The sequence below is a fragment of the Emydura macquarii genome, unplaced genomic scaffold (assembly GCF_026122565.2).
Source record: "Emydura macquarii macquarii isolate MOO-44397 ecotype Brisbane River unplaced genomic scaffold, CSIRO-AGI_Emac_v2 contig_1790, whole genome shotgun sequence".
In the NCBI taxonomy this organism is placed as follows: Eukaryota; Metazoa; Chordata; order Testudines; family Chelidae; genus Emydura; species Emydura macquarii.
Window position 1 is genome coordinate 23829924 of NW_027131927.1, and position 18281 is coordinate 23848204.

Sequence of the window (18281 nt, forward strand, 5' to 3'; positions counted from 1 at the left end):
TTAGATTGCTTCCTCTAGCTGGATAATATTTCTTTCCTGTTTCCTCACTTAAAATGAAAAAAAAGAACAGTATGTTCTCAAGTTGTCCAACATATGATGTTTATAGCTTGACTGGCTAGGTGACACCCTCTTGGAGGGTGTATTACCAGCATACAGTCTGGTGTCATGGCATTTAACTATGTTGTGGTCAGCAGAGGAGGGAGAGAGTGTTGAGAAGGAAAGGAGGGGGTTCAGAACCTTAGTCTAAAAACATACATGCACCCTGCCGACCTTAAGATTGTAGGCAAAGACTCTTTTAAAAAAAATAAAGAAAGGGTCCTAAATTCATATTTAGGCACCTGGTTAAGTGTCTGGATTTTAAAAAATGTTGAGCACCCAGCAGCAATCCTGACTTGAATAGGAGATAAAGGATGCTGAATGTTTTTTTAAAAACAAGGCCACTTAAAAACAAGGGCCTGAATGTGGTTTAGGAGCTTTAAGCACCTGTTTCTGAATACCTTGACCAGAGTAACCAGAGCTCAGAAAGATCTGTTGCATTCTCTTCTCCTGCCAGGGAATTATATGGTTTCCCCCCTCAATAGAGGACATATCTCATATTATACAGATGCATAGTATTGTGAAAGAGAGACTATAGTTAAGGTTGGGAGGTCTTTCCATTCTAAGCTCTGATGTTCATGCTCTTAATAACTTTCTCCAAAAACTACCTTTTGGCCTGATCTTTTTCATGTTTGTTCTCAATCTTGAAGTGACTCAAGTTTTTAAAGGAAACATATTAAACCATTTTTACTTACTAGAATTTGGGGAAAATGCTGTTTCATGCTTTAAAATATAATTCAAATAGCAGCATTTTTAAAACTTTAGGAACATTGTCAACCCAAATCTAAATCTATTCATTTTTTTTTTTTAAGTATCAAAAGTAGTTTCAGGTACGAAATATTTGTGACTTTTACAGTCACACTTCCATTTAAAAAACAAAAGGCAAAAAAACCCCAACAAACCTGCCCTTATTTGCTGTATAAACTCTTTCCTCTCTCCTCCTCACCCACCCCCCCAATCACTTGGAGAAACTGACTAGCTAGCTGACTTACACAGGAATAAGTGAAACTCAGTATACACAAAGTGCTGTTAAGTACACAAAGTAAACAAACTGAAAAAACCTTAATATTTCAGTTACGTTACCATTAATAATAGTAGATAAGTATGTTTCATAAAGAGGTTTCTAAATTTTTTTTGACAGTGTGGCTTTCAAATCTGGTATATATGTATTACTCATTGGAAATTCATGCTTTTCTACATTTGGGAAAAAATAAGGAATAATAAAGATGAAAATTATTTTTAAAATTTGCATGTGCCGAATACTTAGCACATTAATTTTCCTTAATGCCAAAAGCATGTACTGGCTGTAATCAGGTATCTGGAAGGTTGCCTTCAGATAGCATCATATCCCAAAAGTTGGGCAAAATCACAGATACCCAAAAGAAAGGCAGAGGACCGATTTGGCATAGGAGTCATTTCATTGATGAAGGATTCAGGAGTTTCTCAGTTCTGTGCTTGTCAGACACATTTTATTGTACAAATGTGATGACAAAACACTGCATTTTAAATATTATACTTTGCTGTAATGGTTCACCCAGCAGTCTAGCCATTGCTGGCAGGGTATGTATAAAACTTTTTAATGCTAGGGAAAAGGGACTGGAGGAGTTATCACTGATGTATTAACATTGGGACAACATTGTGTCCTATCACGTCAAGAGGAATGTAATCACTGCATGTGCAGTAGGCCACGAGAAAGGAAGGGCAGAACTCTCACAGATTTTCTCTTACAAAATGTACGTACATATTAGAGCAATGATTCTTTTATTTTTCAGTAACATTTGTGAAGGGAAACTCGGTTACTGCATGTGGTTTTCCATGAAGTCTTCCTTTTTTTGGATGTGTCACAGTTTTATAGCTGAATTGATATAGGCCCAGTGAGGTCAAGAGACTTCCCTGTTATCTCTGTGTGAGTGGCTCTAGTCGATGTTCTCTTGATTCTTAGGCCCTCTTGCTTGAATCCATTCATCAGACTACATGACCTCCCAAATAAAGAGCTTGCAAAATCTTCATTGAAAATAAAGCATTAATTTAAAATTTACACCTAGTCAAGAGGATGTTGTATGCAGTATTTCAGCCTGGAACAGATATAATCCCTTAAAACCCGTTTGCTCTCCTTGGTGTATAATGTCAAGAAAAAAATCCTTCATCATAGTCTGCACACTGAGACATCTGCTGTGTGAACTCTTGCCAGGCCATGTGATGACTGCCTTATGTGACTGATATATCAGTTCAATTATCCAATATATTTTCTGATTTAAACTGAGTTGGCTTGTTGGATGTGTGATGACAGCTGGGCAGATGACTTTGGCATAGTGCAGAACCTTGTGTCGACAGCGCTACGTTGAAGTAAAAATGCTCATGAAACTTTTTCCTTCTCTCTCTCTCCAAAAGCTTGTACAACGAGGACAGAAATTTGCTCCGGATCAGAGAGAGAGAAAGACGGAATCAGGAGGCTCTTCAGGAGAGAGAGACGTTCTCTGAAAATGCACCCCTCTTTGCAGAACCTTACAAGGTATTGATAATGTATCATGTTGCAGAGAGGAGGGGGGAGGGCGATGTGGCCTTCATGTGCACTATAATATATCTGCATGTGCCAGAGACTCTCATCAATATGCACTTGCAACCCCCAATTATTTCACTTTGCAGGTTACTAAAGCGCTAAGCTGGGAAGTTCTGCTGATGGTGTAGTAAGGAGGGCCAGTATGAGACCTCGTGGTCTCCATGGGCCAGCCAGTGAGCATTTATCACTCATTAGGACTACCCATCCATCACTAGGTACAACTTGAAATAAGGTGAATTGATTGGTGATGTGGGAAACTGTTGATGTCCCGATTGCACCCTTTACTCATGTTAACACTCATGCAAGCAGTTCCTTTCACAGTAGTGAGACTGCATGCATGAGCAAGTGCTACCCAGGGAGAGTAAAGCATGCATAACTGTGTCCTAAAATTGTGATAAAGTGGTGTCTACTGAAAGTAAGCCACTTATTTATGTGCCTTTTCTTGAACCTGGATTTTGGTTCTTTTTTAATTCTTATATTTTCCCCTCTCCACTTTTCTGTTTCAGACTAACAAAGGAGATGAATTGTCCAGTCGAATTCAGAACATGCTGGGTAATTATGAAGAGGTGAAGGAGCTAATCAGCACCAAGTCCCATCAGAATCTCATAGGGATACCCAAAAGCATCGTTCCTCTGGTCCCTCAAGGAAAGCCTGATCGCCCAGTCTTTCCTGAAAAGACCAGCAGTACACTACCAACCTCAATCCAGCACAGCATCCACTACCATGCCATGGGACCCCCCGCTTTGGCTCCCCCCTCTGCTAGTAACTCTATCCACTACCCAAAGACACAATCAAGAACGGAACCAGCTTCAGGTTTGCACACCAAAAGCCACAGCTTGTCCAGTGGTCAGAACCCGGGCCCAGAACTGAGTCGCAGTAGTCAGGAAGGCCATCATGGTGGTCGCCACAAGAAAAATGATAAACGTGTTGATGAAGATGGTGCTGACGAACTGCAAGCTTCACTTTCAGAGCTTTCTCCCTTACTGTCCTCTTTCTCTTCTCCAATGGCACCCCTCTCACCTCTACATTCCACTCAGCATATCAGTTCCAGGTCACAGAACAACAACAAACGTCACGGGCAGACTTACAATCAAATGAAATCTCCTCAGGATCTAGTGGCAGGATTACATGATAACGAAAACTGGGACAGTTCAGCCATTAATGTAGCCATTGCCACCCAACCGTCTTCTCAGACATTTCCTCCAGCCTTGCCTTCAAAAAACAGTGCAATGCAGCAGAAACCTACTGCATACGTCAGACCAATGGATGGCCAAGATCAGGCACCAAATGAGTCACCGGAGCTTAAGCCACTTCCGGAGGAATACCCTGGACAACCCTATGGGAAAATAGCAGATTTAAAAGCAAATGCCAAGGCCAAACTATCCAAATTGAAAATACCTTCTGAGCCCAGTGAGGTTAGTGAAATTGCTATTCTTTTTCTGAGCAGGAGCTGCCTTTAGAATAACTTAAACTGAACACATAGGGGAGCAGAACCTTAAGGGAAAGGGGCTGCTAGAAGGGTTAACTGTTATGCACTTTTCGTTATGCAGTGTGAGATCTGTGGTTTGAGAGAACTCTGTGGCTGAGTGGGGAAAAACCTCTGTTTGTAAGAGAGATTCACTGATTTGGAGGCAGTCTTTAGCTTCTTAAACCTTGGGGTTGGGTGTGATGCTGCTGCAATTACTTTTTGTGGTAAAGGCAGATGGAAAATTATTCTCCAAGGAGGTAAAGTAATGACCATATTTCTTGTGTCACTATATTGGAGATGGTTTATGTCCCAGGAGGGTGTTGGAGGGGAAGGAAAAGAGTTGTTTTAAATGCCTGGCGTCCTCCACTACAGAAAAGAAAACTGACTAACTGGGTATTTGGCGATCAGTATTTTCTTAACTAAATGTGTAGGTTGACATTTCCAAAGCCATCTAGGTTATTAGAATGCACAATTCCTCTAAGTCAACTTTGAAAATCTCAGCCATATATTTTCAGGGGAGGAGTAATGTAAACAAGAAGCTCTAAAGATTGTCTGCTTGCTGTTTTTTTCTAATACCTTTTTTTGGTTCTCTTCTGATGCAAACGCTCGCTTACTCATCTTTTCTTAGTAAGACATTTTGTTGGGCTTGGAAAACCTGCAGTTAGAATCAATATTTAAAATGGCCTGTTTTCATTCACACTGCCTTGTTGTTCCTTTTAATCAGTAATTCTTTTCCAGAATGATGCATTTCAACCTTATAAAATACAGCAGGATTGAAAGTGGGCTAAATGCCTAAAAAATGGAAGGGTTCAGAAGTAAAGTCTGCTACAGTAGTACTTACTCTGCCTCCTTTGCTCAGCCCAGCAACAGAGTTGAGGAGGAGACAAGTGAAGATTTTGCATGCTTCACTTGAAAAGTGCAGGAATATGCAAAGACCTACAGTCAGAAAACCTGAGGCACACAGAACTACTAAGCAATGTGTAACAGATATTGGTATGACTATTAAGAACTTCATAACAAAGCAGTGGCAATATTATAGTTTATATTTTTTAATCAAAAGGTGAAAAGAGAATTTTGCTTTTCTTTTTCTCTTCTTTGTCTTTCTAACTGTTGTCTTGGTGTGGCACTGAAGAGGTTGTCTCATCCTTGGTTCCCTGAGTCTGATTTTGCTGACTGCATGAAAGCATGTTTGATTTGCCATGTATATTTTGGCTCCTTTGCGCTGTGGGTGTGGTTTTCTTTAAAGTTTTCATTTGCACCTGGGGTTTCTAAATGAGAAGAAACCCAGTTGTATGTCTGTTTGGTTTAATATGTTTTAGTAAGGGTTCTCCAGCTTTTTTGCTGGGACTCCCTTTGAAACTTTCAGGCTGTGATGGACCCCCCTCACTTCTGCGCTGTTGCTGGGGGTGGTGCTGCACCCCCCAGCTGCACAACTGGGCACCTGGCGAGCATCTGTTGCTCTCTGGCCACCCAGTTCTGAGGGTTCTGGCTGTCAGTTTGGCATGCACTGGGGCTGACAGCTTGTGACTCCCCCATAATAACCTTGCAACCTTGGGGTTTGAGAACCCCGTTTTAGAATAAGGTTATAAGAATAGAGTAAGATTATTTTATCATGACAGTGATACTCTGCTGGGAAGACTGATGTATTTACTCCATGAACCGGAGCCCATGAAAGATCAACTGTGAGTGTGAGTGTGTGTGTGTGTGTTTGGGCAGCTGGTGGGTGTTTGGTAGCTTTGCTGTAAGCAGCCGTCAGATCTGAGAGCATCCTAAACACAGGCTCCAGAGTGTAATTATTCCACAGTAGTGTCTAAAGGACAGTTTGACAATAGAGAACTGAAGTGTTAGTTTTCAAATTGCATTTTGCCATTATAGCAAGAGGGAAAAGGATGGTTGGTGCCTGGCTTTAATAGAAAGGGATGTTGTAGGGTATTTTGGTGAGTATAAGATGTGATCTAAGCTCATTTCTTGTGGAAAACCAGAGGAAATTGGCAGATACTGATCAACAGTTGTGAAAAGACACTCAGGTCTGAGATTGTTTTCTTTTAAGCAACGAATTTCCCATATTGCAAATCTCGTATTAAAATAAGCAATGCAAAACAGTCATGGTTTCATGTTTCTTGCACCCAAATTTCTTGCTGCAGGGGGAGAAGTAAAGCAGAGTATTTTCTCATTTCAGTTTCTTCACATCATGGTTTTTGGGGGTGCCATGGGTTGCTAGTAGTTTTTAAATGTTGGCACTTTACATTGCCATGAACGTTGGAAGTGTTTATTTTCCCTATATTTTTCTCAAATGGCACTTCTCTCTCTCCTCCTCCCAACCTTTGTACATTACTTTTTTTTGTCCCTTTCCACTTGGTTTTCTTCTCTTATTTTTGTCTTCCACTCTTTCTTTGACTTTCTAGTCTCTTATATTTCTCATGTCTGGGATGGGATGGGCCAGTGACAGCCATGATATCATATGTTAAATGGAACTCTGCTTCCTTTTTGTGTTCCTCTGAGCACCTGAGGAGGAAAAAGACATTCTGCAAGTCCAAATACACATTGAGACAGTGGGCCTGCCAGAGAGCAGCAATACTGTTTTTACTAGCTTAGAAGTAACACTGGAGCTATAGCAATGTGTAGACACAATGAAAGGGGAATACAAAATATTCCAGAAACTGATTCCATAAGAAAAAAAGACCTCATCTCCAATTATGTTTCTAGCCATATTTAATAATCTGATACTCAAAGCTTTGCTTCTGAATATGCTGTATGACTCTAACCATCAAATATTGTAGCTGTATTTAATTTGTAACCTCTGTGAAACACTTTGTTGGATCTATGCATTTGGGATAATGGTTCTGTTCAGTCTAGTAAAAAGAAGCATGACTTTTAGATCACAAAGATGTCTTGTTGTTCCAGCCTACTCATTACAATTTAATTTTAAAATGATTTTGGCCTTGATGTCCTTTCACTAGTTAGACCAAACATTTAAACAGTGGGAACAAACAGTGGGATTGCACTCCTTAAAAGCTCTCTAGATATACTCTTTAATTGTTGGAGTTAGTGTCTTTTTAAACAAAATTGTGACCTGAAGTGCTGTGGCGTAAGGCTAAAAGCTTTTGACGGAATGGTGGTTAGTCATCCTTTTACTGTCAATGTCCTCATTTTTAGTGAAGCAGAGAATGGGAAATTAAATGAAAAATCCAACAGCTGCTGGGTCTCTCTGCTTCTGCTGTTTCACACAGTGCTGAAGTAGTGGTTGGTTGTGACCTGGTGGAATTTGATTTATTCCCTCTCCCTCTTCTTTCCTGCTCATTTGCAGCACATTTTTATGATTTTTTTAATTGTTCAGCCCCAATTATGCTTGATAGCCACAATCCAAGTCCAGTTTTTCCCATGCTTTCTCAATATCATTTAAGAGAGATTTCTTCTACCAAGTGGCTCTCAGCTAATTGAATTTCCAAGGCCTGCATGTCACCTGCAGCTGTGTATTCATTGTTGACAGCTTCTGCTCATGGCAACACTGATTTTAAGCCTTCCAGTTTGAATTAGACGAGCAGCCTCACTGTAGACTGAATTAATCCACAGTGGATAACTGCAGTGACTCACTTTTCATTCACATACACAAACAGCACAGCTCTTCTTCCCCTCCCCTACCCCCCCACGCACTTCTCCCCTTTCAGATTTACTCTTTTCCTTTTTAAAGAGGCACTTACATACTGTACTATGAGAGAACTCTAAAAATAGACCGTACATAAAACTGAAATGTATTCGCCACATACAAGTTTTTCACATTCTTTGTTTAGATAATTTTTGTTTAACTGAAATCACTCTCCGTCATAGCCCAGTTTCCCTTCCTGTTTTATTCCTGCAAGGAAGTCAGTGCCCAGCATGAACCACCATCACAGTAATTGCTAAAGAAATAGACTGCTATGGGTTTAATGGGATTAAGGTTCTTGCAGGACCAAGCAGACGAAGCAGTAGCAAAACTAGGTTGTGACTGAGAGACACTATAAATCTTAAACAACTGTTAAGGGGAAAGTGATTGGCAAAATATATAGCGTTTGCTCTCTTCAGGGTTTTGTTTTCTTTTTCTTTTTTCCAGGCTGAGTTTTCTGAATGTGAGAGGGCTCTCTGTGTGTAATGGAGTCTTCTCAGGGGTGTCTTTTCCTGCCATGCTTCCAAAATACACGTTGTTTACTTTTCCTGATAACCCCGTGCTAGCACCAAGCACAAAGTGAACAAAATGGCCTCTGGTGCGATTACTCAGATTGGCATTATTCAGATCAGAATGTTAGTCATTAGCCATATTCACCTCAGCAAACTTTCCAGTGGGTTCCTATTCAAAACTCAACAATCACATATTATATGGTAGTGACTAATGGAGAAAAAAGGCTCGAGTAGGAGTGTCTAAAGAGATAATGCTAAACTCAGATAACCGGTGGGCAATACATGCTTAGAAAGCATTAACAGTGCCAAAGACTTGTGGCCTGAATGTTCACTGCCTTGCACCTTGTGTAGTCAAAAGGAGTCCAAAGTGGGTGTTATGTATTGACAAATCAAAATGTGCTCTGAGCAGGTGTAAATGATTGCACTAGGTGCACAGGACAGGGCAGAGAGGATTGATTTTAAATGAGCCAGCAGGAAACTTTGTTTTAAATCTTTGATTTTAATCTTGTTTTGCATTTTTACTTATTTTCCTAATTAGAGGTTAATTCTTATTGGTTGGTAGCCATTAAAACGTGTTGATTTACAACTAAATATAGTCTTTACAGTAAATCTGCTGCTGCTTTTTGCTAACCAGGTGGGTATGCTATATCTATACACATTTATTTAGGCAATTACATAGCTTAATTTACATTTATTCAGGTTCCTAACTTTTACATTTTTACTATGCTAGAAAATGGTGAATTTCTTATTTACAAGATTAATTTCTTTCTTGTGATTTGTGTCAAGTTCTGCTTGAATGGCATTTCAAATTCAATTAAAAATGCACAAAAACAGCATTGTAAAATTGTTTTTATTAGTTAAATAAAACTATCTTAAATGTGCCGTATACATAAGAAAGCTTATCAAAACATGTTTTGGTTTTAAAACTGATGTATTAAACAAAAGAAATATTGTTTGTGCTTAGTGAAGAACTGATTGTTTCTAGTCACCATGTTCTTCAGAATTTTAGAACGAGTAGATCTTGTCCTTTCAGACATCGTTTTTATTCTTAGAGTGGAAGAGGAGTGTTCTTAGAGTGTTTTCCTGCTTTTTCAATTCTCAAATGGTTTCTTAATTTTCATGAACTATTCCTTGGACTGAACTAGCTAAATAAATTGAAACAAAGAAAATATTCTCTGTGCATCGGCAGAAGAGCCTGCCACAAAAAATGATTTAGCTTTTCAGCAAACTCTGATTCCAGGTGCTTAGCTAGTGACTTTCACCAGTTCAGTGGTTTGACTTTCTTTGAAACTCTGGCTTCAAATGTGCATTACTTAATATGTTTATTTAATTAAAATATTTGAATAAATTATAGTAAGTTTAGGCCTTAACATAAGTTGTCATTATTTCAAATTTAATTTTAAATGTTTTTGTTTAAAAAAACCCACAAACCACACCTTTATTTAATTTTACATTTTAAGAAAATTAGGTTTTTCCCCCTTCTTAAATCATTGATTTTTTTATTCACCTTGGTAGAATCAAGCCCCTGCTGCGGCTGTATGTAATAAATAAAACTAGATTCCAAAAACAAAAATCTTTTTCTTTTAAAACCAGTTAAAGTTGCTAACGGTATCTCTATCTACCACATCGCTATCACAAAACCCGAGCCCAAGCCCTAAAATATGTGAAAGGATGCGAATTTTTTCTTTTTGAGTTTTCAGAATCAGTCTATTCATGGAACCCTGTCTGGAACCTTAACTGTGAAGAGGCAGTCATTTCTCCCTAGTATATAATGTGCTTGCACCGACACAGTTAGAGCCCCTGTCATCCAGCTTCAGAAACTAATAGCCCTTCCGTATTGCACTGAAGGCAGATTGTTGTGAGCAGTTAGCTATAGGCGAACCCTTCTGTTCATTCTAAGCTGAAGTCAGTCTCTCAATAGTAACTGCTCATTCATGCTGGGTCCTGTTCCCACTGTTATCGATCTGAGCAGGAGTGGCTCCAGAACTGTCCACAATAAAAAATCATTCACTGCTTAATTCCAACCTGTGTTCTTCAAAAACAGTAAGGTGACTTAACGATATGGAAAATTTGCAGGGGCAGTAAGTAATTTTTTAACTAGAGTGAGACAGAAATGCTAGACATACATCAAAACTGGGTATTTTTTTAATGGCCTGTAACTCAAAACCAGTTTGAATGGACTTCCAGCTTGCATGAGGAAGCTGGGTGCAGCCTTAACTGATGGAGAGGCAGTAATCTGTCCAAATGGGGCAATGCAGCATTGTGACAAAAGAGCTGCTGCAGTTTTGGGCTGCATATGTAGAGGCATCATAACGTGAAGCAGGAAGGTAATATTTCTGCACTATGGCACTGTATCTATGCTAGGATTATAGCTGTTTGACAATGAGGGTTGGAGAAGGTTCCCTCACACTCCTTAATTTGTGTTGAACTTGTTTGCCCTGCTATTGCGGGGAGGGGTAAGGAGGTCGATTGCACAATAATTGCTGAACTCATGTGACCATACCCAGGTTAGCTGGGCAGTTGAATTCAACTCTAGTTGGGGTCAAGAGGGACTTGTGTAGATGCAGCATGTACATCTGGTGAAAGTCCATCCGGAATCCAATTTAGGGATAGGAAATATGAAGAAGACTATAAGTATCTGAGGTCTGTAAAAACCAAGATGGGAGGAAGATTAATTATTTAACATGGTACAAGGGCATATAACTAAAACAAAGAGGAAGGAATTAATTAAAGGATAATTTAGGATGCATATCTGAATAATCCCTTCTTTCGGTTTTGTTTTGTTAAATGTTCCTCCCAAACATGCAGCAATATAAATCTTAATTTTAAAGACCTGTAACCATATAAAAGACATATATATATATATATGTTCCAACATCATAAATGCTGAGAACCAGACACAGGAAACGTTACAAATTAGACTTGTTTTATAATACATCTCTGGAAACACCAGGAAGCGCTTGGATATCAGAGAGAGTAATTGGGTAGAAATAACTAGACGTAGAGGCTATTACCAAACACTGACGGCCGTATCAGGGCTAAATTAGTGCTGACAGCTCCCAAGCACTCCGATATCATGAGTCAGGTGCCCAAAGAGCACATGAGTGCTCTAAAAATCATGAGATTTTGGAATATATTAAATTTGGATTATTTTTTAATTTGTGTTCTGATGGGTCATGTTTACAAGGTTTTCTCCACAACTGTGAGGGCTAGAAACTTAATTTTTAAATTGAAAGCTAAGATTCTCATGTACTCACATGACTTCTAAAGCTGAGGCTTTCAGGTAAAACCCCAAACATTGTGAGAGTTAGCAGCAGTGGTTTCAATTTTAGATGCCTCAATGTGAGCCATGTCAAACTAGACTAGACAAAGCAGTGTAATGAACAAACCTGCATTGGATCCTGGAGGGAAGAGCAATTAAGGTGTTGCTTGTTTTTGTCTCAGCTTTTTTGTGTCAACATGTTCAGTGATGATCAAAGAAATTACATATATTTCTCTCTCTCTCTCCCCATTAATATCTGCTGATGAAGGGAAAATAAACCCAACTATCTAATTTTTCAACTTGGTCAAATCCTGTATATATGGAAAAATGAGAAAATTGCTAAAACATTCACAACAAAATAGGTTAAAATAGAGAGAGGGCACATGCATGTGGAGAAAAATCCTTCAGCATCATCTCAGTAGAATTGATAATCAAATACAGAATTATATCCCTCCCACTCTAAAACATCATCCATAAACTCTTGTGCCTTCTATCCTTAGTTTAGAACATAACAGATTTTCAAAAGCACTGATGGATCTGTGTTCCTATATCCCTTAGGTGCTTTTGCAAACCTTCCCCTTAAAATTCTAAAGACTCATAGAATCATAAAAGATTAGGGTTGAAAGGGACCTCCGGAGAACATCTAGTCCAACCCCAACTAAATCATCCCAGCCAGGGCTTTATCATATCAGCTTTAAGTTTCATACTTAACATTTTAGAAAAATCAGTCACTTTAGAGTAATTATTCAGAGATAATTGAGGATATGTATGTGAATGAGAGAGAAGTTTATGCTTCGAAAGAAAAAATTTTGAGTAGTCGATTCTGTGTTCCATGAAAACCTGCATTCTGATATAAACACTTCAGTTTGTTGTATGAGAAAACGTGTGTGCTAGGTAAACAAGCTTTCACTGACCTCTGCCCACAGTATCTGGATGCTTTTACTGTTGCTTGAAGAGTCACCTGATTAAAGCCCATGGGCTGTATAATATTAACTCATATTTTATTCTGATTAAGTTTTTAAAAATAAAATAATTAAAAAAACTATTCACCTCTATTATTGGATCTTATAATAGCTAAAATCAAGGTACCGTTCCATTGGATCCCCCCCTTCCCTAGGTACTTCTATAATACTTTAAAAAAAATTGGTTGACATTAGAGAGAGAAATACAAGGTTGTTCTGATGATGGCTGAGTGGAATCCATTCCTTGGCCCACTCTATGGTACCCTGCACTAAATAATTTGAGAACTTGTTTAATGTTTCCCCACAAGTCCTATGAAAGTTTCTTCCTGTGTTGGTGGGTGATTTCAGACCGAGCAGCTCAAATGATATTCAGAACTGTCAAAACTAGATTTTAGAGTGTGTTTAAAGCCCCACAAGCAAAATCGTAGCTTTTATGTTCCTATGGGAACTGGATGGAGGGAGTGTGTGTAGGATGAAGAGCAGTGGCTTAAAAACCATAAATATGGGGATCTTTTTAAATGCCCTCTAGTTTCTGAGCCTTTAGGGTAGGCTCAGGTCATGTTGTCAACTTTTTACCCTTAATCATAAGGACTAGAAATTTTTTTTAAATGAAAGTTGAGATTATTTACCATCTATTCAGTTGATTCCAGGACCTGGGCTGGGTCTTTTAAGCAAAATACCAGATACCATAAGACTCGTGATTAATGTTTGTGAGAGCTAGCGACACTGCATTTAGCTCCAGCAATCTGTAATCAGCAACTTGTATCCTTGGTGTTTGAGAGATTCTCTGCAACACCAGATGCATGTGTGAAGCATTCGGTGCTTCTTTGCAAACTGCTGCTTCTTCCAGGTCCTCCTACAGGGTAAAATATAATTATAGCATAACGGAGAGTTGTGTATGATGCAGCACAGTGCATAACAGTGTCCCTGCGAGTTTGTACTGCATCTTTGTAAGATCCACATATCAGGTGCTAATTTGTAGCTTTCCCCTGATTAAATCAAATAAAGAGCTTTCAGTGGAATCTTTTTTCAGCAGTGACATAGAAGACACTTTTAAACTTGATGTCAAACTCATAGCCTTAAGGAATGGCAGTCAGATGGAGGAGTCATGAAAGTGAAAAATTCTCTAAATTCATTGAAAAAAATTATTTTAAACTGCATTAAATCCAGCCAGAATTCAGCATATTAGAGATAGTGGCCAACATTTTGAAAAATGGGTGCCTGAATTTTGTAAATCTTTATTTAGGTACGTAAAATAAATAGCCTGATTTTTCAAAAGTGTAGAGCCCCCAGTGACTCCCAGCGAAACCAGTTATGATTTAAGAGCCTAACTTTAGCGAGTACCATTTTTAAATAAATTTCGGCCATTCTCTTTGTATTCAGTAACTCTGAAGATTATTACATTTAAAAACCCTAGTGGAGCTCTGAAATTTTGCAGTCAGCCAAAAACCAGAACTCAAGAAAATTTAAAGCAGCTTTTTTGTGGATGTTGATGTGTACTTAAAATGGAAGTACTGTTTGTTAAATGAAGATGTTTAAATTCATTTTTATTAGTTATAAATACATGGTTCATCATCCTTATCGTCAATGACCATATGTTGTTGAATAAGAAATATCTCCTGTAATTGTTATGACAAGCCAACCTTTGATGGTTTTGATTGAGTGCAGTCTACACATTGCCTTATGGTTTGCAGACTATCAAGGGTGCTTATATGAAATACCATATATATCCTTTTAATGTATTTAGATTCTTAGAAGAAACTCAATGTCTTTTCTTTCCTTATGGTCCTTATATTCCCAGCTATTTATCTTTGTACCTGACTAGCATGGTAAATAGGGGTAAACTCAAGTTCCTGTGCTGTTTCTCAAGGACACTTTTTGTCTTGCTGATTAATGGTTAAAACATCCAATTTTAAAGGTTTGAAGGACATATCAGACTTTGCTATGGTTGATTTTATTTAACATTACATATATACGCTAGGAATATAATAAGGGCATTTTTAAAAGAGTGAGTAAGTTAGCTGATGGCTTCCTAAGTTAATTTAACCATAATATTTAGCAAACACTAAACATTATTTTTCCACATAAAATTATAGAATAAAAGTAACTTTTTTCTAAAAACGGCTGAAGGAGTGGTCTTGAGCCAGATTCCTTGGACTACTTTTATGGTACAGGAGAAATTTGATTTTGGACACCAGTCTCCATCAAACTGTTCTACGATTGTCCACGTACATTCCTTTGTCTGATGGGCTCTCAACTGGCTATTTCTCCTTTTAAAGAGCAGTGACTGCCATGATGGGGCCTTCCTGACCACCTACTTTAACCATGACACCATCCTTTCTCTTCCTGCAATCCCCTATCTCATACACTGCTCATCTTCCAACTTTTGCAACAAATGAAGCAGGGATCCTATAGACAGTAGCCTCCTTTACTACACGACCTTGATTCATCCCCATAGCAGGTCCATCTTATACACTGAATGAGGCAGTGGTCCTGTGGAAAAAGTAGTATGTAATCATGGAATTAAAGACTATATCATAATGCATACACACCAGGGGGCCAAACTAAGCTTGTACTAGTGACCTTAATTCTGAGATTTCCTGACTTTTGAATGCTTGACTTTGCATTCTTAGTGTTCTTTTGACATAGCTTTTTAATGGAGTAATTTGATGGTTTAGTAGTTTACAGACTAATGGATGTAGAGTTTGGTGAGAATAGGTTCATTTCAAGAAATGGTCTTTTTGTGTGTTTGAGCTGTCACAGAACTTACAAGCTATACTGGTAAAGCTTTTAATTCCTGTTCATACAATAACTTTCCTTTCCTTTGACATTGGTTGAAAAGATCAGTCTCTAAGAGCTAGTCACAAAAGAACTTAAGTGACTAAGTCCACCGTTTAGGCACCCCTGGCATTCATAAAACCCTACTCAGCTGCTGCCTAATCCTGTAGGTGCCTAAATTCCCTTGGTGCCTAAATTTCCACCATTAAAGTTCCTAAAATGCCTAAATTTCAGTAGTTAAGCATGCACACATCTGCCTCAGGCATGACCCTGCCCAGGAGTTCAACTCCTATCTCATGCATAAACCCAAGAAAAATCCTCAAAGTAGCTGTTGCTGGGATGGTCTTCCCTGTGCTATCCCATCTGATCCAGTAGCCATTCTCAGGGCACAGAAACCACACAAAATGGCTGGAGGTGGGGGCAGGGTGAGGAGGTGGCCTTCCTTATAACCTTTAGTTCAGTGGTTGGGGCTGCCAACTAGGATATGTGAGGCTCTGGTTCCTCTGCCTGGAAAGGATTTGAATGAGGGTCTCCTGTCTCTCAAGGTGAGCGCCCTCCCCTTGGACTAGAGACTAATTCTCACTGTCTGGCCCAATGCATATTTAGTTATTTCATACAAAGTGGAACAGCTTCAGCGAGAGAGATTGAGACCCCTCCCTCCCGGCCCCCGACAGAAAATCAATGGTTAGGGCGAGTGGGTAGGGTGAGTGCAGGGTTGGATTAAGGAACCAGGGAGCCCCATGTACTTTGGAAACTGGCCCCTCTTTCCCAAGGGATGGGAAGCACTGGTGTGGGGTGGGCATTTTGGGTCCTGCCCCCCAGTGCAGTTGAAAGGTCCCAGGGGTGGGGATAGAGAGCAGGGCTGACCCAGCTCCTCGGCCCACCCGATAGCCTCTCAGCATAGTGTACTGATGGGGCCCACCCCCCATTACACCTTAGTCCCTTCATGGCCCTGGCACCCCAAACTAGGGTTACCACCTTTGAAATGCAAAAAAACCCAGCACCCCATCCCACAAGACAAGCCCACCGCAACCCCAACACAAGGCAATTCTGCAACTGCCCCCCACAACCTAGACAGATAACATGTACAGTTAAGATTGATAACATCACATATCTCACTCATATCTCCTTATTCTCGTGTGACTCAAACCCTGTCTCTCTCACACACGCGGTGCACTTGTGTGTTGGTGGGCAGACAGCTGCTTCATTTTCAATAGTTTTGATCTATTATCACTTAAACTGTGGAAGTGGGAACACAGAAGCATCTTTAGCTGGACACACAATCTTTTAACATTAGATATCCCAGTGTATTGTGATGGTGATGAAGATTTTTGGGTGCATGTAAAAAAACTCAGCAGGTCACATTTATTTTTCTGGCAACTGGCAAATCCATAAAAAAACCCAGCTAGGCCAGTCAAATATTGGCCAGAGGTAACTCCAAGCAACCTGTGATGTGTAAGTTTTTTTTTGTGTGTGTGTATGTGGCTCCCCACCCCCCAGTGGCCTTTTCTTCCCCAGCCCTCTCCAACTCCCTCCTCTCCCCCAAGGTGGGGAGTCTGTCCAAGTGTACATTAGTTAATCTGGGCCTGGGTGGCCAAGTGCACTGATCACTGGACTAAGAGCTCCTCACTTTCTGTGGAGTTAGGCATGCGCTGCAGCTTTCTCCTCCCCCCTCCCCGCCCAAAAAAAAAAAAAAAAAAAGATTAGGTGCCTGACCCCAGGGAGGTTTAACAGCTATGAACCTCAGTCAGAAATAGGCACCCTACTTCAGCCCCTCTTTTGAACATTTGCTGTCGGCTAGCTTAGGCTGCTTCACTCTGTTGACTGGCTTTGTGGATCCCTTTCTTAAATTTCCTGTCTCCTCCTATGCATTGTATTGGGCGCCTGGGCACCTAACTCAGGCTTTGTGCAGGGAGATGCCTAAAAGTTAGGTATTGCAATGCCAGGCGTTGCAACATATAAGTCCCTTTGTTTATCTTTCCTTAAGAGCCTGATTTTGCACTTGCTTACACCAGTTTCACATGAGGGTGACTCCACAGACTCCACTCAGTGGAGTTCTGTTGACCTAACACAGAAGAGGATCAGGCCCTTAATGTATAAGGGTTTTCTTGTGCTGGCTACATTAAGTTCTCTGAGGTCTCTGGCTAGTCCAGCAGTGGCTGTAACTCTAGTGACGCTGCTAAAGGTTACAACTTTCGCAGTAGATAACCTCCTTTGGCATGCCTCTGGAGGTGGTAACTTCCGGGAACTTTTGCCAAGCTGCTCAGAGAAAGTTATAATCTCGGCAGGGGGACCTGAAGAGGTTCCAGCATTCACTACTTGACCTTGAATAACATTTTAATTTGGAAACTAAACTCTGTCAAACTGATCCTATCCAAATGTGTACATTGGACCTGACTGACCTTTTTTTTACAACAAGCCATTTATTTTTAATTGAGTGGATGAGAAAGCTTACACCCTCTTTCCCCCCCAAAAAAACTGGGGCGGGGGGGGGTGACAACAAAAAAGCAGCAATTGTTCTGAAGTGTAATAACACAGAAATGGTATCAGTTAACTTGAACCTTTCCGTACAAATCTCCCTCTTACCCAATATGAAGCATGAGCAGTTGCAAGCCAAAATAAGTTACTTTTCAAAAGCATGAAGATGATGGGTTGTTTTGGGGGATGTACAAAAAATAGGAAAAAATATATTCTGGAAATGGAAGTCTGATGGAAATTTTCACCCTTCACTGTTGATTTAGTACTGCAATTTAAATAGCATTATAGAATTTTGAAAAACGAATGTGCATAATGTACTAGTCGTTGGGGTGGATTTTTTTTCTTTGTCATAAACTGCAGTGACTTTAGTTGCAGAAAATTAAATTCAGTTAATAATATTGTGTGGTGACTACCTAAAAATCCCATTAACGATCTATATGGGAGATGGGGAACTCTCTCCACACCATGAAGAACATCAGACATCCTCTTCGGGTTTTGTTACTATTCATTTCTGAATGCAGT

The 18281-nt window shown here is 39.7% G+C and overlaps 1 protein-coding gene across 4 annotated transcripts in view; it reads left to right on the forward strand.

The window, feature by feature from the left end:
- Positions 1–18281, forward strand: part of AFF1 (ALF transcription elongation factor 1) — a 170510-nt gene that overhangs the window by 71414 nt on the left and 80815 nt on the right. For 3 of the 4 annotated variants that reach the window (XM_067557132.1, XM_067557130.1, XM_067557133.1), the window contains 2 exons: positions 2488–2608; positions 3163–4071. In XM_067557132.1, coding sequence (XP_067413233.1) covers positions 2488–2608; positions 3163–4071 — 1030 coding nt within the window. Of the gene's footprint in view, positions 1–2487; positions 2609–2749; positions 2889–3162; positions 4072–18281 lie in introns of those variants that run through there. The other variant, XM_067557134.1, reaches the window with a different exon arrangement.